Source organism: Ammospiza nelsoni, chromosome Z (genome assembly GCF_027579445.1).
Source record: "Ammospiza nelsoni isolate bAmmNel1 chromosome Z, bAmmNel1.pri, whole genome shotgun sequence".
Taxonomy (NCBI): domain Eukaryota; kingdom Metazoa; phylum Chordata; class Aves; order Passeriformes; family Passerellidae; genus Ammospiza; species Ammospiza nelsoni.
The window spans coordinates 66,854,838-66,882,818 of record NC_080669.1 but is presented as its reverse complement, the minus strand read 5'-3'; the positions used below and the strand labels follow the sequence as shown (position 1 = coordinate 66,882,818).

Here is a 27,981-nt window from a genome sequence, read left to right as displayed (position 1 = left end):
CAGTAGAGAATACACACAAATAATAAGAGACTAATACTATATGAAACTTGCAATTAATATCCTGAGTTTGTCTTGTGTTCTAAAATTAAGAATAGAGTAATACTACACAAATAAAAAGTGTGGAACTGAAAAATTAAAAGGATCAGGTGACATGCCAATCAGCATATTGTTTTACCTTATTAATGAATGCCACATTTTACTTACTGCTCCAGCAAGCCTTTGTGCTTCCTTCCTCACAAGGTCTTTATTCAGTAATTTAATGAGGTAGTCTGCACGGGTCTGTAACTGCTTTGCCTGGGGTTTCTTATCTGGATCATCAGGCAAAATCTGAGGAGAAAATGATAGCATCACAGCTGTGAGTACAGATTATCAACTTCAGATGGTAGCCTGGAGCACATTCCAACTATACTCAGTAAATATATCAGAATGTTTAAAGTGAAGGAGAATTTCATGTAAGTTTTCATTTCTCTCCAATGAAACCAATGCAAGTGACCAATGCAGTCTTGGAAATTGCATCAGAGTTTAAAACCAGCTCAAGAAACCAGCCTCATATTTCTATCTCCACTCTGATGTCTCATCTAAGAAATTACAGCCACCTGTACCAGTCAGTCACAGAACTCCAGCATCTGACTCATTCATCTTCTAAATGAAGCTGCCAAGAACACAAATACATGGTTTCAAAAGCCAGACAAATTAATGAAAAGCAGGTGTAGGAATCATGACTAAGCAAATTTGGACACAAACCTGTCTTCTCAAATCCCAAAGCTATAGGTTGTTGTCACTGTCATAAAGTTTACTTCACCCCAGGCTTTTCCTCAGTATCTGCTGCTCACTATTGCTAAGAAGTTACTGCACTAATTCTAGTATAGCTACTCTCAATTGAGAGTAGAAGACAGCTTCAACTGAAGAACCTGGGGATTAAGCAGGGATGGAGAAACAAAACCAGAACATCTGAAGTAAAGAAAGAAAAGACTGAAAAAAATCAAATTACACAGAACCAACCACGTGAGAATATGAAAACACACACCGACTGCAAGAAGGCATGCTTCAAAATAAATACTCAAGACCCCAAAATTTAGTACTATACTATGAGAAGGATATGAATTACATATGAAGTACAACTGACGTACATTTTTGCAATTTCATTTATCATAAAATAAGTTCTTTCAGTAACACTACTTAGCAGCATCAATACCTAAGCAAACAGTCCTTGATGAACTATTGTAGATGACATACCTTCTGTGTCAAACTGAGATCAGGATCCATTTTTATCATTTCCCAGCTGCCATAACCATATTCATAGATGCCTATCAACAAATTGGAGTCATCTTCCTTACCCCAGTCTATATCAAAATGAGCAGCCTTAGTGTGGCATGGGATGACATATCTAGAAGAAATGTATTAGAAAGAAAAATACACGATTTTTACATCTGAAATTTAGTGAGGGGAAAGAGAACATACTGAAGGTAATGTAACTAGATTTATTTTCTCTGCTGAGATGCTGGTAAATTTAAGAAATTAATCCAAATATTTATAATAATATTTTCTTAGTATTTCTATAACACATTTATTGAAATCAGCACTGGAATGTGTTTCAAAGCTTATTAAGACTAAAATATGAAGAACAGATATCTGTCTGTACCCATGAGCCTTGTGATAGGACTGGCTAGCCACGAATAAAAGCAAAAATTAACATCCAAGTGTTCTAACGAAGTGGATAGCTTAGGAACTGCAATACACAAGGTGGCAAGTTTAGAGGGTAGGAACAACTACTGCTGCACTTTGATACTCCTCTCAAGCAGAGGTGACACATTTAGCTCCTCCTCAAGCCTGAATTCCAGTCCTAATTATTATTAGTAATTGAACACAGTTCATAGTGAATACAATTGACAAATTAAGGCTCTTACTGGCTTCTGTGGCAAAGGAAGAAAAAACAAAGTACAGCTGTGGAGCAGGTTACTGCTGCCAGTTCTTCAAGGGAACAGAGGAATAGAGGGACAATGCTTTTAACAAAATGTTTGAATCAAAGTTGCAAAAAAAAAACAAAACTTGAGAAGTTTTCTGCATTACTAATCCCTTAAAAATATGCAAAAATCAGTACCTTTTTCTTTCTTCTGGATCTGAAGGAATGGATTTGTGCAATGGTGCCAACTCTTCTTCATGAGAGATGACTAACTTTGCATTTACTTGCACTCCTGAGATTCGGAATGTCGGGCCTTTAACCTTCCCAAGTCTACCTCCTTAAAATAAATGACAATGCTATTAAAATATTTACCTTTACAAATAACACGAGAAAAACGTACAGAAAACAATTATATGTCATCACCTTTTCTTGACCAAATGCTTGAATTAAATGCTTCAGAATTGAAAAGTCCCTACTTAACAGAAGTACATCCAAATTTTATAGCAAATCAAAAATCTATTTCCTTTTTCAGTGGTAAGTCACACAGAAAGGGGAAAAAGTCATCTTACTGTAACTCTGGGTTTATTTAAATTATCCAGTATGCACCCTAACAGTTTTGTTTGTATTTCCCAACAAAACTGTTTTCTGTTATAATCAGAGTGCAAGAGTGACTAATTTTTCTTGTCAATTTTCACTGTCCTCTCAAGCCCCCTGAATATTGTACCTGCTCTTTCTTGTCCAGATGAATTGTCCTTTAAGGCTTTAATGCATCCATTATGTACAAGCTCTCCCAAACGTCTGAGATCTGTCTCTGATTTATCAACTAGCTCAGCATCTCTAGCTACAGCATCTAACCTGTAATTAAAAAAAAGACTAATTTTTGTAAGTCTGAAAATTTGGCAGTTGTGAATGATTCCTTCAGACTTGAAAACAAAATACATAATCACGTAAGTTAGTAGTCAGCTGTGGTTTCTGTTTGGTGTACAATTTTGATCCAAGAAAAAAAACCTCTACATTACTGAGGTATGAGGACAATAAAACAAGAACTGTAAAGAACCGTTACCCTAGTGTTAAATTATTTCACATTTCTTTAGAAAATGAATCATTAAATCATACACACATATATGTATCATATGATCATATGCACTATAAATATTTGTAAGGATTAACATTTTTAAGGATGGGAAGTTTTTCTTAAAATAGGAATAATGAAAGAAGCTCAAAAATGACAATTGGCAATATGTAAAATGCAAAACTAACTTTGACAGAGTGGATAAACTAACAGGCTTTCAACAGGCTTATCAAACATGAAAAGTGAATGATTATCACCAATGAAGAGTAAACCAGTCAGCAGATACATATAAAGGAAGTGCTCCTCCAAATGGCAAAGTCTGTTGTGTGGCTGTCTGCACACATACCATACATGAAGAAAAGGAAGATACTACACTAAAGTCACTCTATATTCAAGATTATGTATTTCCCCTACTGCCAAAAGTTTCATGGTACATTCTAATATATATTAAAAAATAGATTCCAAGCTGCTGCACAAATAATAATCAAACAACTTTACCTCTCAAGAGGGCCACCAAATTTCTTGTAACTCTTGATAAACCTAGTAACAGAAAATAATGTTACCATTTAAATACACGCTTAACAAATAACATTTGTTTTAAAGTTGCATTGATACAATTGTTAATCTTAGTATAACGCTATGTGGACAATAGATGGAAAAAAAGTAGAGCAGCCTCATATATTCAGATAAAATCAGTTTTATGGGTTTAAGAACTGATACAAATAAAACAATAGAAGATATCATTTATTTCAGAAATCACTTTATTAATTTCACAAGACTGAGGACTCCGCAGCTGTACGTATCTAAAAATGAAAACTGAATGTGCATTTACAGTAAATGAAGATTTCAGACATCATGTTATGTATGGTTATTAAAAAGAGCAATAATTCCAACAGGTAACTGGAAGATTTAGGAAAATGACATGAAATATACTCTCTGTTCAAATATATAAGCAATGGAAAAAAACTGGAGATATTTGGAGGAGAAAGGAAAATGAATAGAAAGAATTTTTAAGAAATTTAAAAAAAAAGAAGAAAGAAAACTTCCTCAACAATTGCTTGTTCATGCACAAGAATAGCCTTAAAAAAAGTACCAATTTGCCTCACTGTTAGATGAGATAGAAAGCAAAAAAGGATCTTTGAAGTTATTCCTCTAAAACAAATACTCTGAAGACTTTACAGCAATTTAGGGAAAAATTTCAGAAGCAAAGTAGCATTTCACAAACCCAAAAATGTTAACAAAAAGAATTCCTCCTCCTCCTACCAAAACAATACTTCAGCAAATATTTAGCATGTACAGAAGGGATCAATGATAATACGAGTTTCAAATAGGATTTTATATTTTCTTAGTTTTAAAAAAGCAGGATGTAACAATTCAATTATAGTGCCAAGAAGTTTAAAATGAAAACAAAATCCAATCAAATTGTTTCATTTGTCACCAAAGAGATGTAACACAGTCTTTGAACACTGCAAGTTTTCAATAAATTGGTGGAAACCAGATTATTTTGCTTGTTAATTTTTAAAGGAAAGCACCCCTTGTAAAATCACTGTCAGTAATTATTCAGTGAAATTACTGTCTTCATAGGCTGCAGGAACTAAAAAATTTAAACCAATCATACATATTTTTAAAACCTAATTTTACACCTCATTAAAATGGGTTCAGATTCTTGCTATAACAGTTCACTATGTCAGCAACACAAGGTAAAAACAATAAATGTCTAGAATAAAAAGATGTCAAACAACTTCAGGAAAAACAGATTACCAGCTATAGTTTCCAGACTGATAATAATATTATTATTAATAAAAATAATCATAATTTCTTGTTCCTTTAAATATGCATGTCCTCCCATATCTTACCGCCTTATCTCTGCATCACTAAATCCTTTAATATTTTCTCGAGGAATAGTTCGTGGTCTTCCACGTTTTTTTGGCCTTTTTCTTTCTGAGATGGAGTCACTATCAGATCCAGAGTATCTTCTACTCCTATTGCGTCTCCCTTCGCTGCCATTGAAGCTAATCTGGAATTCCAGAGCAAGCTATGTAAGTAACAAATATAAGCAAGTTTTACCTGCTCTGTCAAAAAAAAGTGTTCAGAAAAAGAAAAAAAACCCCAAACCCCAAAAGCAACAAACTACACCAAAAGCAACACAGAACTATAATTCAGTCAAAACCAAGAGATACCTGTTTTGCACAGTTTCTCATTCTTGGAAGCATGTATATTTCTTCAAGTTCTTTTTGTCTTTCCTCCTCTTCTATTCTTCGCCTCTGGACCTCCGGAATTATTTCTTCCCAATTTCTTGAATTTCTTTCTGGCTCCAACTCAATATCATCTTCATCCATATTGGAGAAGTTGGCCACCTTGTAACATCAAAATATATATATTCTCATCAAGTCAATACATGACACAATTTAAAAAAATCTGATCAACTACTATTTAAGGAAAACAAGGTTACAGATTCCATATTTTATGCATTTATACACATAACACATATTTTATCTATATATATGCTGTTGTTTTATAAGATATATGTTAAATTTATAAATTCAAAATGTTTCATGAAACAGACTCTAATGAAAGTACTTTTAATCATTTAGGGAAGATAGATTCCTTTCAGCATGGGCTAAGAAGAGACACAAGGAGAATCACACCACTCACACCTGTATGACTGTGGTTTAATAGGGCTAACAACATTTAAATGCCTGATTTAATCTGAAATTAAATTAATCAAACATTAATACAATGCTGATATAAAAATATGGTTTATTTATATTTTTATATTTTATATGAGTGATTAGCAGGAGAGCTATTTAATAATCTCCTGAACCAAACAAACATATCATGCTCTGCATTTTTTTTCTTGCACACATAATATGTTTAACTCATAACACCTAAAAATACGTGATATTCCAAGTTTACTTTGGGGCTAAAAGCAACTTGGAGAAATTATCAGTTAAGAAACAAAAAACACATTGCATTTATTGATACTATAGCTGCTTAATAACAAAGACAGTAAATAAACACTAACTTAAATTCTAAGCATTAACACATTCATAAATACAAAATACATAATATATTTCTATTGTTTATAATGACGGTAAGATATCATGTAGAGGCAAAAAAACATTTTACTAGGAAGTGATACAGAGTTGACTTATTGAGGCATCTATTTCGGAATAATCAAGAATTAGATACATAGAAGAGAAATAATACTGTTTAAAAAGGAAAGTATAATTATGGCAGGAAGGAGGGAACAGAGCCATACCTTGAACTGCGAAAGCAACTCATCTCCTACAGTTAATGGACCTGGCTCATTTTCCCGAGTTTCAGCCCTCTTCAATATTTCATCTATATCCATTTCCTGAGGGTAAAAAAAAGAAGTTTCTCTTTACAATTACATAATTCATATATATTTTGGGCTGATTTATCTACCTAGTCCAGAAGCACTACTTACTTGAGGCTCCTGTTCTTCCCCTTCAGGTTCTTTAAAAAGTTCCTCAGCACCAAACTTTAAAATTGCCGACAACTCCTCCTTATTAAAAGGTGTTGAGCTGAAATAAATGATGTTTTAGGAAAAACATTTTAACTTATAAACTTGCAGTTTTCTATAATCATGAGTCAATTAAGCATTCTTCTTACTAAATATAAACTCTTAATATATTTGCAATATGCATTTATTATGCAAATAAAAATCTACAAAGACCTCGCATCTTCTGTTTTGCCTTTCATTTACAACTGAAATATTCTTAAGGTAAGTTCATAGAGAAACAAACATAAAGGTACCTTGAAGGAGTAGAGCCTGTATGTAACACAGTTTTCCCTGTAGTGTCCATTCTCTGAATTACTAAATGATCTAACACCATCTTTTTCTTGGCTCGTTCAAGAATATCTTCTTCTACTGATCCTTTTGTGACTAGTCGATAAATATTAACCTATGTGTATTTAAAAAATAAAGAAATTTAAAAGCAGCAATCTCAGTCTTCATTACATGATTTCTGAACTTTTTAATGGGTTCAAAATATGAAATACTAATTTAATCACATTACCACAGTCTTTACAGAAATGTTTTATATTAAGTCATCGTAGACCTTTCTTTATAAACTTTAGTGACTTGGCACAAGCTTTGCCAGAGGCAATAATGTCATATTTCTAACTGTTTCTGTATGTCTTCAGTAAGAAGGAAAGAATCATCTTGAGAACTCGAATATTTAAGCATTGGGGATGTGCCTGATGTAGCAGTTATTTTGTAAAATGACATCATACCAATGAACATAAGACAGACAAGTTGACAACTCTTCTCCCTTTCCCACCCAAATACCACAGCTGCCATATTATTTCTTCCTGTATGGAGACTTAGGAAAAAAGAAATTAGCATTACTAACATTTCTGGAGATACGCAGAAAGTATTAGTTATTCTCAAAAATACATGAGGACTGAATGGTGCAGACAGAGGGTGGACAGCTAATGTACAGAACTGTCTTTCAGGTCTGGAGCTTAAACTGAGTGTGTTTACCTGTTTCTTCTGTCCAATTCTATGTGCTCTAGCCTGTGCTTGCAGATCGTTCTGTGGATTCCAGTCAGAATCAAATATAACCACTGTATCAGCAGATGCCAAGTTGATACCTAATCCTCCAGCTCTGGTAGACAGTAAAAAGCAGAAGTCCTGAAATCATAAGGTAGGAAATAGTTTTATATACAATACTAGTAATATTCCTAAAGGAATATATCCTTTATGCCGTATGTGGTGCTACCAAATCCATAATTGTTCTATGCTTAAAGCATCTTTAAATATAAAGCAAACACTGATTACCAATTTCTTTCATAAAGTTACTGACTTCTCAAGTCAGTTTAAAGGAAGCAGTGTCCTAGATGACGATCACTGAGCAAGACACCCCAACAAAACCAGACTGGCCAAAAAATCACCAAATCTTACTGTCAAAGCCTTTAGTGCTACAAAAACCCTCTCCCACCCTCCCTGCCCCAAGCCCTGGAAGACTAAACAGTCATGTCAGAGCAGGGAAAGCACTTGAGCCTACACATAACTGATTAAGAGACAGAAGCAAAAACCTTCTTTGAAGTTCAATGCTGTTCAGCATATTCAGGAACAATATGAAAATGGTAAGCAGCAAGGAGAAAAAACCCTGTAGGCAATATAAACTTATTGAGAAGGATGACCCTGTAGAAGGATATTGAGACATGCAAAAAACAAGATATGAAATCCAAGCTAAAGTAAAGCAGGTTAAAAAACTCCAACCAAACCAAATTTTGAGTACAGTTACAGGAAACAGCATCCATTACAATAAGGAAAGAGTCCTGAGAATTGTGTTAAAGATTTTCAGGTAGCCTGTAGCTCAGTAACACAAAAACTCTACAAAATCCACCCAAAAATATTATGAAATTTTAGGAAATAAAAAATAAAACTGAGAGCATTCTTCTTCTTGCTGCACAAATGCAGAGGTTGCATCAATTTTAGAAATGCATAAATTCTTCTTCATCTCAAAAAATATACAGTGTTACTGCTAAGATTTCAGAAAATGTCAACAATGTCTATGAAAGAAATTTGAAAGAGAGTTAGCTTTTGTATTTAACACGGAATTTGGTCCTTCTCCCTATACAAAGCAGAAACAGGCTCAGCAGCAACTAAGAAATGCTGTCTTCATATACAAATTAAACTAAACCAAAATCAATGACCAACCAACCTCCTCTCCCTCAAATCTGAGAGTGTAGGACAAAAAATTTAAACCAATCCAACAGTATGGAATGACATGCCTAATAGGAGTGCTAAATAAGGTACAAATATTCCAGTTCAGAATCTAAAGAATTGTGACAGATGCCTACGCACTCACAGGTTGCTCACAAAGAATTGCTAGAAATCAGTACTTTACTATTTCTTCCATGGCATGTAACAGGTGTCAACAAATGAAGACAACGGGAATCGTATTTGAAACAAGTAAAATATGATTGTTTGTGCAAGAATATATGAAGTTAGTTGTACCCATTGCCAAAGGACTTTCGAATACTAACTGCTTAAGTTCAGTACTTTTGTAAATACTACTAATTTCTACATAGGAACAAAGCTGGAGTTAAAATTTTGCAGCATTTATAGAGCAATCAGCTACCACTTTCCTAATTTATGTGTTATCTACTTAACATCTTAAAAAAATATTACATAAACCTTATACTCTAGGCAGTAGCAATGAATTTCCAACCTTACTGATATATTCCTGACTTTTTTCTTCTCTTCTTTTCTGTGCAATGTCTTTTGGTACTTGGGAAAAAATAAGACAGACTCCCCAGGGAAAAAAAACCTTTACCTCTGATCCTTCTGCATTAAAATGATCCAGTGCTTGTTTCCTCAATTCCCCTTTTATTGATCCATCAAGTCTCTAGAGAGATTGAGAACTACAGTTAAAAAGTAATTTTACATTGTACTCAACATCAGAACAATTTCAATTGCCAGCTGCCAAACTATTATGCGAAGGGGAAAAAAGTAAATAAACAGCTCACATCATTTTTAATTCATCTGTTTCACTTCAAAATAACATTCATCATAGAGCCAGTCCCCTCCTGGAAAAAGAAGACATTTTCATCCTTTTTTTTTTTTAATCAAAGGGCTAAAGGCTACATAATCACAAACAAAGCTCAAGGGGACTGCTGAGAGTCATCTTATCTAAATCCCCTACTGGGGCAGTGACAGCTAAAGCATGCAGCCCGAGGTCATGTCCAAGTAGCTTTTGTACCTCAACAAGAAACAGAAATTTCATAACCTCTGGAAAACCTGTTCCAGTGCTTTGACACCCTCACAGTAAAGAAAAAAAAAAATATTCAAGATCAAAGCTTCTTAGCTGCTACTATTAGCAAGTTTCTTACCTGAAATGGAAACTGACGATATTTCAGATATTCTGCCAGGATGTCCAGCATCCTTACCATCTGTGAAAAAATCAGGACTCTGTTGCCACGTTCTCGCAGACGAATCAGTAGCTTGTCAAGAAGGATTAGCTTCCCACTGCTACGTATTAAATGCTACAAAAAGCAAGAAACACACATTGCAAAATAAATTAATCTCAACACTAATACACACTGGGGTACGTTGGACATCCATCTGAGGTTTGTTTTTCTTTCTATTACTGTGGGCAGAAAAATAAAATTTATTATATTCCTGAAGAATTTTACAATTTAAAATATCCATTCAATAGTATGTGATTAAATCTGGGCATATTTATTTACTCAATTCTCTTTCAATTATTCAATTTCAATTAAGAATTAAAAAATACTCCAATGTAAAAACACAGGATGCACATTTAATGGAAAACCTGTTTTTTCTTAATACACTTCAATAAGAAGTAATGAGCTGCCAAGAAACTATAAAATTCTGTGAAAACTACAGATGTAAAATCTCTCTTTTTCTTTTTTTAATTAAAAAGTGACACTACCTGTAAGGCCTCCTGTTTATTATAGAATTCATTATCATCTGGTGGTTTAATGAGGTAGCAATGGTTGCAACACTTCTTGAGTTCCATCATGATGTTCAAAAAGCCTGAGGTACTGCCTTTTGAACCTTTGCTAAGGGCTTTATAATTCCTGGTTAAAATCCACCTATGAAATAAAATGTACAATATTAGTAACTTCTAACCGTATGTGGAAGTAAAACAGATGTAGCTGTCAAAATATGAACAAGCTATAGATTAAAAGCATCTCCCAAAAGAGTATATTAATATGCTGAATAAAAGAAACTACATAAATAGACATTAGACCAATGCAATTCCTGAGCCATTGCTTCACAGGATTTTATTGCTGTGAAACTCTACCAAAGCCCCAACTTCCATACAGTATACAAATCACTGTAATTCAGTAAATTGTACATAGACATAATCACTGAAACAGCAGAATACGCAAAGAGAGGGTACATACTTGTAGTATTGCTTCTGCAATGCACTCATTTCCATCCTCAGAATTTGCTCAACTTTAGCAGGTAAGGACTTTTCTACATCTTTTTTAACTCTTCTCAGCAGAAATGGCTCAAGTTCTTTGTGAAGACTTGCGTAACCACATTCTCTCCCTTTGCCATGCTCCTCTTCAAAATCTTCCCATGAAGAAAACCTTCAACACAAAAACACCCTGATGAAGCAAAATTCAGGAATAAAGGTAACACAGACACAGATCATATACCACAAAACCACTTATACATTCAGATTTCTTCCCCACTCCATTCTGTTTCATCCCATTTCTGAATTTTCATCTCCCAAGAAATCCCAGATACTGTGCCTGCAAATAGAAGAATGGAATTTTCAAAAAATGCCTACAGAATGAAAACCTCTGATTCCTCAATGGAAATGCAATGTTTCTCTGCAAGGACACTTGTCTAGATTGTTGCAGAAAAGTCCATTATTATATTTTATCAAGACAGCATAAAAAACCAGCTCCATGTCCAGAGGGTGTGCAAGAGAATAAGAATAGACTTAAAATATGTCTTGCAGCTTGTATGGTCTAGCTAATGTGTAGCTATTGTCGGTACTAATAGACTTGGAGAATGGAGTTTATGATCAAACAAATGAATAATGGCTAGCCAAACTCAGTGGCTTTGCTTGTACTGTTCTGTATAATCCATAGCTCGGCTTAAACAGAGCGATGGTGCTTGGGATTTACAAGACGTCTAACAGGAACATGCACTTTCACACACGACCTCTAGTTTACCTTAGGTTTAAACAAGTCAGTACACAGTCAAGTCAATGCAATAAGTTTACTGTATTCAAAACACATGGGAAAACCAGCTATCTGATTGAATTACAGTGTATGTGGCATCTTGACACAAATTTGTTTTCATCAATAGTATTAACATATGAAAAATTTCACCCTTCTTCCCCCAGAGCAAATCTATATGGTTTTTCTTTTAGGCGAAGATGAAGCCTTTTCCCCAGGTTCTGATCCATACATCAATCCATCATTTTTGCACACTGCTAAAATGGGAAAAGGTGACATCTGCTACCAGCATTACTTACCTAAAGCAGCATCAAAAGATACTTTCTGTAGAATATTTAAGCTATCTTTCAGTACAATTCTCTATTTCTACTGATTCTCACATCACTACACTACTTCACAATAAAAAACTTAACACAAAAAATCTTTCTTACTTTTCTGGCATGATGAAGTGGAGTAAAGACCAAAGCTCTTTGAGAGAGTTTTGCAGAGGTGTTCCAGTAATAAGAAGACGATGGTTAGACTTAAAGTCTATTAAAGTTTTGTACAGAAGAGAGTCATCATTTTTTAAACGATGAGCTTCATCAACTCCTATGAATGCCCAATTCAGACCACCAAGGAATGACTTGAAAAGGAAATGGAGATGGGGGAAAACATTATTGAAATCAACAAATTACATGATTTTCCACATAATATAAACAAGCTCTCAACCTGATCACTTCTTGGTTTATTTCAATAAAATAACAGCTATATGTTTTTAGTAATAATTATGGCTTTTACATTTTCAGGTTCAATGAAAAGCTGTGCAGTCATCCTAAGAAAACATAAATTCAATTTCTTATTTAAAAAAAATGCCCAGAACTCTGACCCACATTTTTTTACATGGCAGGAAAAAAAAATCATTATTGATTTCTTCCGATACAAACAATGAAGTAAACAAAGTCAAGTGCTTCTTGAATAACTGTATCAACTTCCACATACTGCTAGAGGTATTAACAATAACTCCGCGCGCTATCACTTCAGAGACAGTATTAATACATGTGCACATACATATGCAAGAATATCACAGAAAAATATTTTGGGATTTCCTAGTTTGCATCAAATTTGGGATTAAGGTTCTGTTAGGTTTTGCTTCAGTTCCTTGATGGTGGTCTGCAAAGAAGCGGAGCAAGAAGCTGAGAGGAGATCATTACAGCAATGAGATTCTCAAGCAAACTGAAGAAAAGTGTTACCCACCTCATAAAATGGGAAAAGGCTGAAAGCCTGACCACATGTATGTAAAATCCAGAAGTGCTTAAAATAAGAAAAGACTCCCAAGAAACAAAAACCAAAACCCCAAACTACACACTATTGTAGCACAACTATCAGACTCTCCATGAATTTAATGGGACATAAATCAAATATGTGCAAGTCTAAGCAGAATTATTCTATACTGGGGAAATTATTTTTGCCTCCCCAAAGAAGGGCAATTACCTTATCCTTTAGCAAAATTTCATATGTTGTTAAGAGTATGTTAAATTTCAATCGTTTGGTCTGTGGATGCATCCATTCATGAGTTCTTATCTACAAAAAGAAACAAGTAAACTATAAGCTGCAGAAAAAAGGTCTTGCTGACTGGAATCAACTGAAATACTGCAACAATGTAGATATTTACTAGCATAAAACACTATGATAATGGAACAGAAGGATGACACACATATATATAATATTAATATGTATATAACATAAATATATATATATATGAACATATATACATTTTATACATAAATATGTACACACGCATATGCACGCTATACACACACACACACATACACATTTTAAAACAGACAAGGACTCTTTACTTTAACAAGTATGATTAATAACATTAACAAACCAACAACCTTTCAGGAAAGTAAGATCATGACTGGCTTTCTTATATACTTATATTCACTATATCCACCTAAACAATCACATGAGAGAAGATAACTGGTTTTCAAATGCAAAATTCTTAATTCTGTCCACTATTAAGTAGAAAGGAAACTTCTCACACACATTTACATGAGATCAAAATCCAAGTCTTCAATTCACATTTTAAAGACAGGGCTTCAGCAAATATTTCCTCAGTCCCAACCAAAAAATCTGAGATATGCAGATGATAAAAATATTAAGTATGTCTTGTTTATGAACAAGACTTTCCAATGACAAGGAGAAATACTCACCATATTTCTACTAGTTATATCTCCTAAGTAAACTACAGCATTCATCTGAGGAGCCCAGGTTTGAATCTCTCTTTGCCAAGACGTCAAGGTAGAAAGTGGCACAACCAACAAGAAAGGCCCATACAATTGATGTTCGTGAAACAGGTAGTTCAGAAAAGAAATTGTTTGTATTGTTTTACCTAGACCCATTTCATCTGCGAGAATACAGCTATTCCCTCTAAAAAAAAAGAAGAAAAAAAAGGAAACAAAACTATTTAGGGGGTGTGTGGAGATTGGGAAGGTTTGGATTAAAAGAAATCATTATCTTTTGAATATAAAATCCAATCATAACAGTTTTCAAGATTTTACTACTACACATTTTGAAGACATTTATTTACATTGTTTTTCCATCGCAAGATTTCCAACTGCTCCTACCCCCCTGAATTAACAAAAAGGTTTTAAGTAGTTCTCCTGAGTCTAATTTTTAAATTTTAACAGTAATATTGACATTCTATAAATGTTTGTTCGGCTTTTTTAATATTACTGGTTTAGGTCTGTTGGTTGTTTTAAAAATATTACTTATTCCATTGAAACTAAAAGCAAAGTAATGACACATCTTAACTGCTTTTTGTTGAGAACAACCATAAAATTATAATTTTGGTACTACTTAGAGCAAAACCAGTCCCTTCAGATCTCTGTTTTGAGCTTACAGTATGAAAGTTTCCAACTTTAAAAAAAACCCACCCAACAAAAAAACCATTTCAATATGTTACAAATGCTTGCAATTTACAAACAAAATTGAGAGTCCTTACTTGCACCATGAGTGAGCAAGCCAATTCAACCCATTTAACTGATAATCTCTTAACTCTAAACTTTCGTGTCCTCCAATGTAAGATGGTTGTTTTTTTAGTGCAACAAATCGTGGCCTTTGTTTTAGAACCTGTGAAAAGCAAATTGATCATCGGTCAATGATTGAACTGCAACTGAAATTACCAGAAGATCTTCCTATAGAAAAAGTAACAGGAGGTATTTACTAACTCATCAACTCTAGTTTTTATCTATCAGTGTAAGCCAGGCCATAAAAAAAACCCAAGTAATTGGCAAATTGTAACTAGTTTGATTGCCAACCTAAATGTCACAACATGAATGACATTAACTCAATGTTAATAAAATAAACTGCAATACTAAACAAATCCATTTCTGAACGCTAGTAAAAATGCAGAGGACTGGCATCTACAAAACCTATTCTCAGTAGTGCTACTGTCCAGACATCCTACTATACATCATTATTGGTATTCTGAAAAAACTTTCAAAAAACCTCACAATGTGTATTTGATATGTAGATTTAAAAAAAAAAAAAAACAACTCAGTTTTACTATTGCAACTGATGTGGTAGCTTGAACTTGGCCAGGAGCCAAGCTGCTACCCAACTGCTTACTCACTTACCACCCTAGAGAGACAAGAGAGAGAAATGAAAAGGTAAAAAGTGGGAAAAAAATTGTGGGTCAAAATAAGGAGTCTACTGGATGAAGGAAAAACACCCAACCAATCAAAACAAAAAACATATAGAAAAAAAAATCCCACAAGGGACACAATGAGTCACACATCAATTCACCAGCAGACTGATGACCAACAAATTTCCAGGCAACAGGCAGCCCCTGCTCAGCCCACTAATTTATTGCTGAGTAAGACATTAAACGGCAACAAGCACCTCTTTGGTCAGCAGGTGGTTCAGCTGCTACTGGTGTGCTCCCTCCTAACCTACTCAATAGTGGGGAACGAGTACACAGGATACAGAGAAGGCACTGCGCAAGCACTGTTCAGTAACAGCCAATATGTGTTACCAAAACCATTTAGGTCACAAAAATAAACCACAGACTGCAGAGCCTGCTATGAAGAAAATTAGCCCTATCCTAGTCAGACCCGGTACAGCTGATTATAAATCTATTGCAAGTTACCTACTCACCTTGCAGTCTTTAAAGGGAGTGGTCTTGGATTGATTTCTGCTGAAGTATTCATCAATGCGTGCCTGAAACTTTTTGGCAATGAGAGCTCCATCTTCCCAGCTACATTCAGAATAAGGTAGACCCTGCCACTTACAATAGTAGTCTGGATAACCAGCAGCTGATTTCTGATTTGAATGAGCTGCAAAAATGCATCAGAATTCTGATCAGCATTTTACTTCTGTACTGTAGGAAAACATTCATTTTACATAATAATACAACAGAAGCTAGACCCATACAGACAGCCTGACAGCTTTTCTCTTCACCTGAAGTTTTGTTTTGGATTAAAATTTTGTGGTATCAATATTTGACATTTCTTAAGTATAAAAACAATAGCATTGAGAACATAGAGAATCCCTGACATTGATTTCTGTCCACAAGTTTGTAACATACCAATTATTCTTTCCACTATCTGGTACTGTTTATGTAGATCATCTGTAAGCTCCTGCTGGCAGTTGTAATATTCCACATCTTCTGGAGAAGCATTTTTCAGCCTGGAGCAGGAATTAATTCACAACACTTATTACACCATGTACTTCTAAACTAAGAAAATTCAGCAACTCTACAGCTCTGAATGTAAGCATCCCATGAATCTTGCCTGGAAAGTTTTTTTGAAGGAACAACCTAAAAATCCCTACTACAAAATGGCTGTGTCTGGCCTAAGTGCCTCACCAATAATGACCGAAAATACTTATTGCTGAAAATTAGTATTCTCCATTAGTTGCTTGACTAGTACAACTGATAGCTGTAGCTATCTCTCCAGATAAGCAGTACACTTTTACAGGTTATTTTCATGGAATAGTACTCAGGGTGGCTCACTCTGTAAGAATCCATCTTAAGATTAGTGGCTAAAAATCCCACCAGCATTCACTGATTATATTAAACATTCTAATAAAACTGGACACCAAAGAGATGACTTTAAAATGTATGTATTTCTTCATGGTTTTTATTCTCAAGCTTCAACCTCAGGTTTCAGCAAAGAAAGCTGAATTCTGCAAAGTCACCTGAAATGACTAATGCACCAAGAAAACATTGATCCTTGAAGCAATTCTTGAAGAACTCCAATCAAAGTATAATGGAAAAATTACCAAAAGCTACAATTTATTATTCATTTTTAAATACTACCCATCTTGTTAAAACTCCATTTATACCATACAGACACATACACACACACACAAACGTGCACACACACACCAGATTCATAGAATGATGTTACTGGAACATGTTAAAGGGGCTTTGGCTTTCAAAGTTTTTGTCTTCCCAAAAAGACAAAAAACAGTTACCTTCTCAAAACCAGGTAACAGGTCTCAGAAACAAAACAGAATACCTACAGTGTTTCAAAATAAGTATAATTAAAAAAATATATTCACCATCGTTTTGTTTCCTGATCCTTTTTCTTGTAATTGTCCAGTTTCTTCATTCCTTTAACATTTTGTTGCTTCAGTGTTTCCTCAGTTTCCCAAGTGTTGTGGATGTGTGACCAACCTTTCCATTTAATAAGATACTGCACTTCTGCTGGCTCCTTTGATTTTTCAAACCCAGCATTTGGATCACCATCGGCCTCAACTGCATATATTGTGGTTGCAGCACCTGTGGCTGAAAAAGAAACCACACCATATGCCTTGAGTAAGTGTGTGTTGTTCTAAGTTAACCAGTTAAAAATGTAGCAAAGTAGTTGGTGGTAATTTTAGATGAGCACATACTTGACCAGTGCCTCCTGCACTCATGTCATTACTATTATTTGAAAGATTTATGATGTAGATATATTACGACATGCACAAGTAGTCAAGAGAATAAAAGAGCAACCAAAATTTCTACACCTACCCTGCAATATCTTATCTTTCCTCATGAAAATTTTATTTGCATTCCCGGTTTTTAAAGTAGTCACTAGGGAATGCTCCACACTTACAATGCTTGTCATCTTCTGTTACACTAGTCTTATCTCTGAGCATAAAAAAGACATCTGATGTTATATCTGATCAGCCTCAAGACATGAAAAACCTACTAACAGGGACACTATAAATCTCCTTCTTCCTAAACAAGTTTGTTGGTTGTCCTGACTCTGTTATTTTACGAGGTAATAATTATTAAGTACAGATTAAGCACAGACTGTATTGTAGCTGCAGCACACTAGCAGCAGGTAACAGCTCATTTTGGTGAGGACAGGGTACAGAATCACAGAATATTCTGAGCTGGGAGGGACCCACAAGGATCATAGAGTCCAACTCTTCAGCTTGTACAGGGATAATCCTGGCATTATTACCAGCCAGCTCTAACCAAGTGAGCTAATCTCAGTGATGTTGATAAGGAAATGAGACCAGCAAGCTGGTGGGGCAGATAAACTCTGCCTAGAGAGGCAATGCCAACAAAACAGCAACATCATCTGTGCAGGAAGAATGAAGAAGCTTTGTCCCTAAGGCTTTGACTACAGTAGTAACACCATACACTGGAGCAGGATATGGGAGAGGGAATTTGAGAGAAGAGTACTAGTTGTGACAAGGGTCAATCATTTAAGACAGTACATATAACTAATGGAGAAAGGTAGCCCTGCAGTGCAAGAGGCTTAGCATTTGGGTGGGGTTTTTTCATGTGTTTGTTTAGATATCTAAGAGTAGTATGGAAGAACTGGTTACTTGGGACAAGGAGCAGGCTGAGATACATGACAACTGCTTTGCCTCAGTCTTCACTATGCAAGTGACTAAGCCACACCAGAGAAAGCAAAGGCAGGGAGGGAATGGGAGAAGGAGGAATCACCCACTCCAGGAAAAGATCAGGTTTGAGACCAATTAAGGAAACTGAAAGTGGGACCAGATAAGATACATCTACAGGTCCCGAGGGAACTGGCAGATGAAATAGCTAAGCCACAACCATAATCTTTGAGGTCATGGTGGTCCAGGGAAGTTCATACTAACTAGAAAAGGAGAAATATAACTTCATTTTCGAAAAAGAGGAAAAAGGAAGACCCCAGGCTCTAGGGTCCCCACTGTAACAAGGATGTGGGCTTTCTGGAGTAGATCCAGAGGAGGCCACCAACATGGTAAAGTGGGCTGGAACAGCTTTGGTATGAAAACAGGCTAACAGTTGAGGCTGCTATGCCAGGAGAAGCCTCTGGGGAGACCTTGCAGCACCTTCTAGTACCTAAAGGAGGCTATAAGAAGGCTGGAGAGGGACATCAGACAAGGGCACATAGTAGTAAGACAAGAGGTAATGACTTTAAACTGAAGGAGACTTATATTAGGTATCAGGAAGAATTCTTTGCTAAGAGGGGGGTGAGGCACCATAACTGGTTGCCTGGCTACACCCAGAGAAGCTGTAACCCAGGAAGTAAGTGTTCAAGACCAGTTGCATGCGTCTTTGACCAAACTGGTGTAGTGAAATGTATACCTGCCAATGGCAGAGGAGTTGGAATTAGCTGATCTTTAAGGTCCCTTCCAACCAAAACCATTCTGTGAGTCTATAATTTTAACTTGCAGACTCAAATACAAAGCAGAATTCTAGATACCATTGCAATTTTAGATGCATTTTCTGTAGCCATTCCACACATTGTTCTGTATTTGTACTGCAGTACCTGAAATCATTATTTCAGTGGTTCAGCCTTACCAATACTGTCTTTCAATGTTCAGACTACTAGTCAGCTGTCCCATGTAGTCTACTTTCTGCACATACATAATTTGCACTGATCAAGACCACTGAACTGTACAAACAGCATCACAACAACATGGTGTGCATTCATGCAATAGAGAGTTATCTTCCACCTGATTTTTACACTCTACTCAGGTATGCAATTTTTCTGTATTCTACAATACTTAGAAAGGAATAGAAACATTCTTACAAATATAAAAGGTGCAACAGTATGACTTCTTTGTAACTGTGGTGGTTGGACCGGAAATGGGATTTCTGGGATGCTGTGGTCACTACCATCAGGCCAATGGATGCTCAGATTGTAGGACCACCTCTGAGAAAAACACAGGGGTTAAAACCCAGAGCGGCCCGCCCCAGGAGTCTCTTGGGACTTCTGTGGGGAGAGGCTTTGGATCTCTCCCCCGTCCCAGCTGCCGGCTGGGCGGGGGGAGGGGAAAAGCCACGCGGCCATGAGGTAGGCCCAGCCCAAGGATGGAAGGGTGGAAAAGACCAAGAGACATCAGGCAGCCCGCCAGGGAAGAGAGAGAGAGAGCCAGCATCTGAATTCGATAGCAGAGATGGCCCAGGAGGAGAAGGGGGGAGTGTGAGGGCAGTGTGGGAGTTCCAGAGCTCTGGGACAGGCAGAGACTGAAATTTTTAACCCTTTCCTTGCATGATTGAGACCTTGCAAAATGCTTATCTCCCTGGTGCTGAATGAGAAGAGAGATAAGAGATAAGAGGGAATGGGCCACGAGGGAAGTGGAGAAGACTTTTGAGTGGGGGAGAGATGACAGAGTGGCCTTTTGGCTGGACTTTTCTTGTGTGGCCATAGACAGAACCATTTCTTTTTTCCTGTGACACAGAGACTGCATTTAGGGAGAGGCAGTGCCTCAAAACCGGGAGGGTTCAGTGTGGGTACCCTTCGGCCCCAGGGGGTGAAAAACTGGGGGGGACAGACGTCCCAAAAGAGAGACTGTGCCTTTTTTGGAGTGAGACAAAGCATCCTTGAAAGACAACCCTAGAAGCAGCTCTGGTCCATGCACAGTGGTGAGAGCACTGGGCATGGAAGGAAGATGTCACGATGGCAAAAGGACTTTCTGGGTGGTGCTGAGTGACATGGGAGCACACGAGGTTTCAGTGTGTTTCCAGGGGAAGCCTATGGTGCAAGAAGGACTCCTCACCTCTTGATGAACTGAAGATTGAGTATTCTAAAGGGTGGTGCCAGACTGAGAGTTGGTAATTTGGGGGAATGTATTGGACTGGGGAATTTGGTGGGGGGGAAGAGGAAAGTGCTTTTTGTAAGGTTTTCAATTTTTCCCTTATAGTTTTTTTCCTTCTTTTCTTGTAGTTTAGTTAATAAAGTTTTCTTTATTTCTAAGCTGGGGCCTGCTTTGCTTATTCCTGGTCACATCTCACAGCAGATACCAGGGAGAGGGTATTCTCATGGGGGCACTGGCTTTGCGCCAGGCCTAAACCATGACAGTAACTTTAAAATGATTGCTTTTTAACCTATAGACGAGAATATGCATTGAAGTTGCACCGTGATCTTAACAAGGATTTTAAAAACACTTAAAAAATATACCTCCTTTACGGCCAACTCGACTATCCATAAATTTCTCTATAGTTTCAAATTCATCTTCTTCAGGTTGTGGAACGTCTTCTCCACAAACTTCTAGCAAATCATCAGAATCTGTCTTGGTTTCTTCAGCTTCCTTGTAACTAATGTTGACTGTCGCCTGACGACGAGATCCCCTCTTATCATAATCATCATCATCCTCCTCCTCCTCATCATCCTCTGAAGAATCAAGTTGCCTCTTTTTTGGTCCTGCATTTTTCTTCCCACTTTTTGGCTTAATTCTTCAAGACAATAATGTATGACACAAAAATGACGTTTCAATGGAGGCAACAATTAATTTTCTGCATTGTTTTCTGAATACAAGTATTTAATGAATGTTCAATTACTCTCATTTAAAGCAGACAGGAAAAAGTAGTCACTAGAAAGCATAAATATATTGTCATATTATGTATATTAAAAAAAAACCCTTTTCCAGTAAGTACTACCATTTTCAGTCGAATGCATAGTAGTAGTAAATACTCAGTTGGTTTTTAGAAATAGTTTAGAACAGAGCATTCAAATGCCCAACTTCTTACCTGGTTGGAGGTTTACGGCTTTTGACCTTGTTTTTCGGCTCATAGTCAGATTCACTCTCCTCACAGCTGCTTTTCTCTCTGTCTTCCTCTGACTCAGAATCTGAACCTGTTCCCGACATTGACCCTGATCCTGACATTTGCCAGTCTTCACTGTACATGATGAAAGACAAAACAGTAATTTCATATTGTTACATTTTTTAGAACAGTTATTCACCCATGAGGGATCTGCTGTTATTTCAAGACTCTTCACAGAAATAAAAATCTTGTAACAGTTATTTCAATTGATGAGACAGAAATTTATCCTCAGTGAATACTAGGTAAGTTAAAAAATGTCCAATGGCATCAAAAGGATTTGGACTAAGAGGAAGATTTAAAATCTAAAAAAACAACAAAAATCTGGATTTCCATATAAATTTCAGCATGAAGAAATGAGTGAACAAGACATTAAGAAAACAAGTCTACCTGGTAAGATACATTTCATCAGAAGTTAGACATGTTCAAAACATAAAGTTCTATCATACTGTATTCTGCAGAGTCTCATATTTCTCATATTGTCTAATGCCTGCAGTCTCTGTGGCCCATGTGAAGAATCGGCAACTTTGGCACGAGAAATGAAAAATAACAGAGGCAGATTTGAGAAATGCAGAAAAACCTGAAAACCTGAACTGCAACAACTAGTGAGTGGCACTGGCTCCCAAAAGCTTCCACTAAACTCTCAAATCAGCGCTTCACAGCCAGGCCAGGTACTATGAGTAAGACACTTGTGACTGACTGTCCTAGGTTACAATATAAAGATGTATTCTATTCCCATCTTCAAGAGCTGCTGAAACCAGGAGGGGTATTGTTTTTTCCTCATCTCCTGTTAATGGGCCCAACAACGCCTTGCCACATGACTCAGAGATAACTCCCTCCAGAGGCCATTTCTATTTAATGGGTAATCAAGAACCCACTGCATAACTCAGAATGATATCAGCCCATCGTGAGATGCTCCACCCAAGGGGGAGGAGCTAAGCATCACCACCCAGATATAATCTTGGCTTTGGGACAGAACTGGCAGCCCTTACCTGTTTCCAGAGGACAAGAGCTTCCAGATCTTTTTCACAGGATCACCACTTCAACAAGACCATTTTATCTAGACTGTTACCACCACCCTAACTAGCAGGGTGTCAGGTTGTATTCTGACTCTGTCAATGGTTTTCTTCTTTTGTACTATTGCATGTATTTGGTTTTTGTTGTGTTGTGTCTGTTTAAGTTGGAGTGTACTGTTTCCCCCTTTCTTGTAATGGCTCTGCCCTGGTTCTCTCCTCCCTCCCTCGTGCTGCCAGTTATCCCAACTCCTCCCCAGTTGCCATGGCAACCAATGTATCCTATCTCAAATCCCTCCCCAGTGTCCTGTCCATCACTCAGCACTCCCACCTTTCTCTCCAGAAACTTCCAGCGAGAGCGTCAAGTGATTGGTTCAGGGACTGGGGCCCCACCCTCAAGTTATCCCCATTGGTGCTTTCCCTAAGTCAATCTTTTGTATCTCACTCCTCCCTGAAATTCTATTTGCCCGAGGACTGACCCCTCCCCTGTCTCCTTTCCCCCTTATAAGCTCTTGTAACCTCTCTGAAATTGTCTTTGGGTGTTGGTTCACCTGGGACTCAATAAACCTGGATTCACCACAGCTGGAGTCCGCTCTCTTCCTCTGCTGATTATAGCTGCAAGCCACGTCCTTCAACAAGGCTATCATTGCTGTGTCATAGCATAGGGCGATTGCCTTAGGTGCTGTCCTGGATCACTGAAATCAGGATAGTGCCCCCATACTGCTAGCTGTGCTGGATTGCTAGCAGGGATGTCCAAGAAGGACAATCCTCTAGCTGGCCGCTTCAGGTTTTATTACCTTTTCCTAATAAACTGTATTTCTGACTTGGAGTCTCTCACTGGTTTTGCTTTCAACCCAGAACTCTGAGTAGCAGGATTCCCTGGTTTCTGCTTAACTGAAATTTTTTAGTTCGTGACGGGAAAGATGATGTACAGAATCTTGAATCAATTTTGACTTCATGCAGGAAAATTCAATCTTAATACCTTAAATAACAACTTAATAGAGTTAACTTGTTGTTAAACTGCAACAAAGTTAAACTCAACAAAGTATTTTAGAAATAAAAGCACTGATGAATGTTTTCAAACATATTGCAGACTCATACTGAGAAAGTAGTGCGATAGAGATGCTCATTTGACAGTTCATTTTAAAATTACAAAACTAGAAATGAAAGATCAAGATAAATTAAGAAGAGAAGCATTTTAAGAGTGAGGAAATGAAACATAAGCATCTGTCTCTATGATAAAAAATGTGTGCTATTACTTAGGAAAATAGCTTACTCTTTATGTGTTTTTTTCTTGGTTTCACTGGATGAGTCATCTGCTGAATCTTCACTACTTGAGGAGTCCTGCAGAGGAAGAAAATAAACCAAAGCCAAAGGACATAAACCAAAGACAACTCATTTTTACAAAAACAATTATGTAAAAAATCTTCTAACAAGTAGATTTTGAAACGATATATCAGTTTCCACCCTCTTCATGCCTTCCAAATTAGCTGTTTGAATCCTGGTATTGTTTTTGTACTTACCCATCTATGAATACACTATGCCAATACTGCTCTGGAGAACACCACATAAAACTCCCAGCTTAAAAAATCAACATTGTGCCCACATAAAAACAGTCATGGTGTAAGCTGCCCCACATTACTCAAGATGGCATCTCTATAAAAATCCTAATGAAATCTCCTACCCTCAAGAGCTTTTTCACCTTTCATATCCGTTCACATTAAACCACCAGTTTAAGAAAATTTTGAGAATAACATATTCCTTCTTTCTTTACAATAAAAGTAAAAACAAGAACCCTCTAAAGCTAGGTTTTCTTAAGACCAGTCTCATTGTCTTAAACTTAGTTTAGAATAACTTTTATCCTGAAAAGCATCTTTCTTCAAGATAGTGCTTAACAGGTGTAAAGTAAAATTTTAATGATACATGATTAAGTTTTCTGTTTAAAAGATGAGCTCCTAAATCAGAAAAAAGCAGAAATTCAACCAAATGTGTGTGACTACAGTACAAAGTCTTTGTAATACAGGACAAAAAGACAGCTTTACAAATAAATTACATTTCATGGTTCAGATTACTGTTCTTAAAAGATATTCCTACTGCAAAAAGTCAGTATTTCTTTAGCCTATGATTTAGGTTTTGAAATACCTGGAATACAGGTCTCATACTTAAAATATAAGAATTCTTCTGTGGTAACTACTACTAGACTTGTAAAAATTAGTTTTCTACTTCATACAGAATTTCTTAAGACTCTAGCAGACATCTTTTCCAAAAACACATTGAAAAAACAATTTAGCATTTTATTTGTCTTTACAATAAACTCAAGAAGCCAGAAATACAGTGTAAGTCAGCACTGTGTGGCTTGAAAATTTTGTCTAGACAACACAGAAAAGCTACGTAAAAAAAGCACAGAATAGCACTGCTATAATTTTGGGACAACTCACTTGGAAACAAGTAACCAGAGGTATCTTTACTTTTCTGCATAAAAATGTCAGTTATTTAAATGTTAATTTTATAGACTAACCCCAGGCTTCTATGCCCACTCAGAGAATATATATATTTGCTCAATGTAATTTTATTGCAATGTGTACATTTTTAAAATTACATTAATCACCTCTTCTGAAACACTGTCTGATGAGGCTGCCTTTTGTTGTTGCTGCTTCTTGAGTACTCCTGATCTTTGCACGGCAAGTATACTTGGACTAGACTTCCAAAACTAAACAGGAATAGACATGCAAGAGTCAGTTAAACATACTGAAAATCTCCAGTTTACCACATATTTACTTTTCCTAAGTAGCATCTTAATTTTATCAATTTAAACATTTCACTACAAAACAATTCACTACAAAACACTTAACATTAACTAACAATATCAGACAGCTTTTTAAAGTCGTAAGATTTCTACAAAACAGAATGTTATATGCTAATCACTAGGATGATTACTGAAACATGTTTAACCATAGTTGTGTAGGTAATTGTTAAAGCAAAACTTCATAAAGTACATTTTTAAATTCACACAGATAAATTCTTTCAGATTGTTTAACTGCTATGATTTTGTTTCATACAGTAATAGTTAAACATATGGGAAAAAAATTTAACAGAGAATCCTTAACTGTCTTCAGTTCTTGGTGTGATTCATCCAAAACTACCTTCATAAATACAGTATACCACTCCATAAACATGGGAGAGTGCATGTAATTCTGGCCCACTGGATTGAAGAGATTTCTCAACATCACTTTTTTCCTGCTCTTAGCAGACTTATTGATAAAGAAAAGCCTGAAATTTCTAAACAATTATTTATACATACAATGAAACCAAGCATTTGAGAAACAATGTAAAAACAGAATTCAGGAACAACAGTATATGTTATCTTTCTCTTACATAAGTTCCAGTAAATAAGCACATGCTTCTGTATGATGAAATTTAGGTAGCCTTTTAACTGAAAATACTTACAAATAAGAGAATTTTAAAAGTACAAATTTAAACACTTATATGAGAAACCTGCCCAATGTTTAAGGCAGCAAAGTACATGCTTTCACTAACCCAATCAAGTTAAAAATCTAATTAAGAACATTTCATTACCTCTTTTTTTTTTTAATGAGCACTGCTCTTTAAAATAATTTTAAAATATTTTTTACTATTCCCTTTCCACTTTTTTAGTATTTCCTTTGCCATTTCCTTGACAAAGAATTCATTTATATATCTTGTTTACCTCAGATCCGTCAACTTTTGTTTGTTTAGACTGAATTTGTTTCTTCTCTCTAGATGTGTCAGACTCTGATTCTGACCGAGTCCCTGACTCTGAACCAGAGTCAGAGTCACTGCTGCCTGACTGGCTGCTGCTTCCGTCACTACTGCTTCCAGAACTTGAACCAGATCCAGAAGCTGATGCTGACCCAGAATCATCATCTGATCGGCTGCAATGACAAGTTAGTAGGATATTACACAAGTGCCAAAGTAACAGGATTAAAAGAAAAAATAAGACACCTTAGCTTTACCTATAACTCAACTGCTAAGTCAGACCAGACTACATAAGCAGAGTTGAAAAATGCTAAAAATAAACAGGGAATAAGAATTTAAAGTGTAATTAGATACTTTATATGACGCCAAAATAAAGATAAAGCAAAACCATTCTAATTATTACAGCAGTGTCATACAGGGAAATTAAAAGTGGTAGAAATGCTTTGTAGCCATACAAACAAGCTTCACTCCCTTCAAAATCCCTGCCTTTAGGGCCATCAAATGCCATACTAGCTAATGGTTTAGACTACTTCACAAAAGACTATCCAATATTGTTTTCAATAAAGCCGTGCTAGTCCTTAAAACAAAACAGAAAGCTACACAGACCATGGTCTTCTGTTAAAAGAGCAGCACAAACTTTCCCCACACAGGCAACTCTGAATTTATCAGAGGTGGTAAGACTTGTGCCAAAGCACTTTCTTTGGCATACATTTGAGCTGTCTAAATTACTTCATCTGTATATTCATCTTACACCACATTTAACATAATTAGAACATTAGCATTAATTAAAGATACTTCTTTTATAATTTTAGCATTTTTCACTGAGTAGATGAGTTTGAAACTTTAGTAAAATTCCTTACTAGATTAATACTACATTTCAAAGATATCATGAGAAAGAAACAGCGCATGGCAAAATTATTTCAAATTATGTACACACTGACACAAATGCTTAAAAACCAGAGTACACATGAAGCTGGAACTGAAAATGTTAAAGCCAAAACCGTATCAAAGCCCATCTGGTCTCTGCCAGCACAATTCATCTGGCTGACAATCAGCTGGAGGTGAGGTGAGGGAGAGGGAAGATTGATCATTTGCCCCAGAATATACTTAACTGACTATTTTACAACTGTAGAACAAAGCAAAATCACTCGTCTGCTTTTGCTGCAACCAGTAAAACTGTGCCAGAAAAGAAGAAATGAAGCTATTCATTAACAGATCCCTGCAGAATGCACCTCCATCAGCCATCTGCAACCAGCAACCAGGAAAATAAAGAGGGGCAAAGTAAACACAGTGAAGCTTCCTTGCTCTGAAGGGCAAGATGTGGAGAAACATGTTGCTACATGCCAGAGAGACTACAGAAGGCATTTACTAACTGTAAATGAAGATATATAGAAGAAAACTCAGCATGGAGAGACACAAATAAATACCGGACAAAGTTCTAGTCATAAAAAGCTAACAAAAGTATGTAAATCCTACAGAACCTTGAAGGAGGGGAAAGGAATCAAGTACCTTCATGCAGGACAAGGCTTGCTTGAAGAGG

The 27,981-nt window shown here is 36.3% G+C and overlaps 1 protein-coding gene across 1 annotated transcript in view; it reads right to left on the bottom strand.

Moving 5' to 3' along the window:
* CHD1 (chromodomain helicase DNA binding protein 1) overlaps positions 1 to 27,981 on the bottom strand; it is a 54,371-nt gene that overhangs the window by 11,539 nt on the left and 14,851 nt on the right. The window contains exons 3-29 of the mRNA XM_059491952.1: positions 26,413 to 26,617; positions 25,315 to 25,416; positions 23,983 to 24,050; positions 21,622 to 21,771; positions 21,053 to 21,327; positions 17,220 to 17,445; positions 16,243 to 16,343; positions 15,813 to 15,991; positions 14,659 to 14,786; positions 13,868 to 14,084; positions 13,143 to 13,232; positions 12,104 to 12,294; positions 10,884 to 11,072; positions 10,406 to 10,568; positions 9,843 to 9,995; positions 9,287 to 9,358; positions 7,486 to 7,635; positions 6,756 to 6,904; positions 6,427 to 6,523; positions 6,238 to 6,333; positions 5,156 to 5,332; positions 4,832 to 4,992; positions 3,474 to 3,515; positions 2,628 to 2,758; positions 2,102 to 2,240; positions 1,237 to 1,387; positions 205 to 327 (exon numbers count right to left, since the gene is read on the bottom strand). Coding sequence (XP_059347935.1) covers positions 205 to 327; positions 1,237 to 1,387; positions 2,102 to 2,240; positions 2,628 to 2,758; positions 3,474 to 3,515; positions 4,832 to 4,992; positions 5,156 to 5,332; positions 6,238 to 6,333; positions 6,427 to 6,523; positions 6,756 to 6,904; positions 7,486 to 7,635; positions 9,287 to 9,358; positions 9,843 to 9,995; positions 10,406 to 10,568; positions 10,884 to 11,072; positions 12,104 to 12,294; positions 13,143 to 13,232; positions 13,868 to 14,084; positions 14,659 to 14,786; positions 15,813 to 15,991; positions 16,243 to 16,343; positions 17,220 to 17,445; positions 21,053 to 21,327; positions 21,622 to 21,771; positions 23,983 to 24,050; positions 25,315 to 25,416; positions 26,413 to 26,617 — 3,925 coding nt within the window. The remainder of the gene's footprint in view (positions 1 to 204; positions 328 to 1,236; positions 1,388 to 2,101; positions 2,241 to 2,627; positions 2,759 to 3,473; positions 3,516 to 4,831; positions 4,993 to 5,155; positions 5,333 to 6,237; positions 6,334 to 6,426; positions 6,524 to 6,755; positions 6,905 to 7,485; positions 7,636 to 9,286; positions 9,359 to 9,842; positions 9,996 to 10,405; positions 10,569 to 10,883; positions 11,073 to 12,103; positions 12,295 to 13,142; positions 13,233 to 13,867; positions 14,085 to 14,658; positions 14,787 to 15,812; positions 15,992 to 16,242; positions 16,344 to 17,219; positions 17,446 to 21,052; positions 21,328 to 21,621; positions 21,772 to 23,982; positions 24,051 to 25,314; positions 25,417 to 26,412; positions 26,618 to 27,981) is intronic.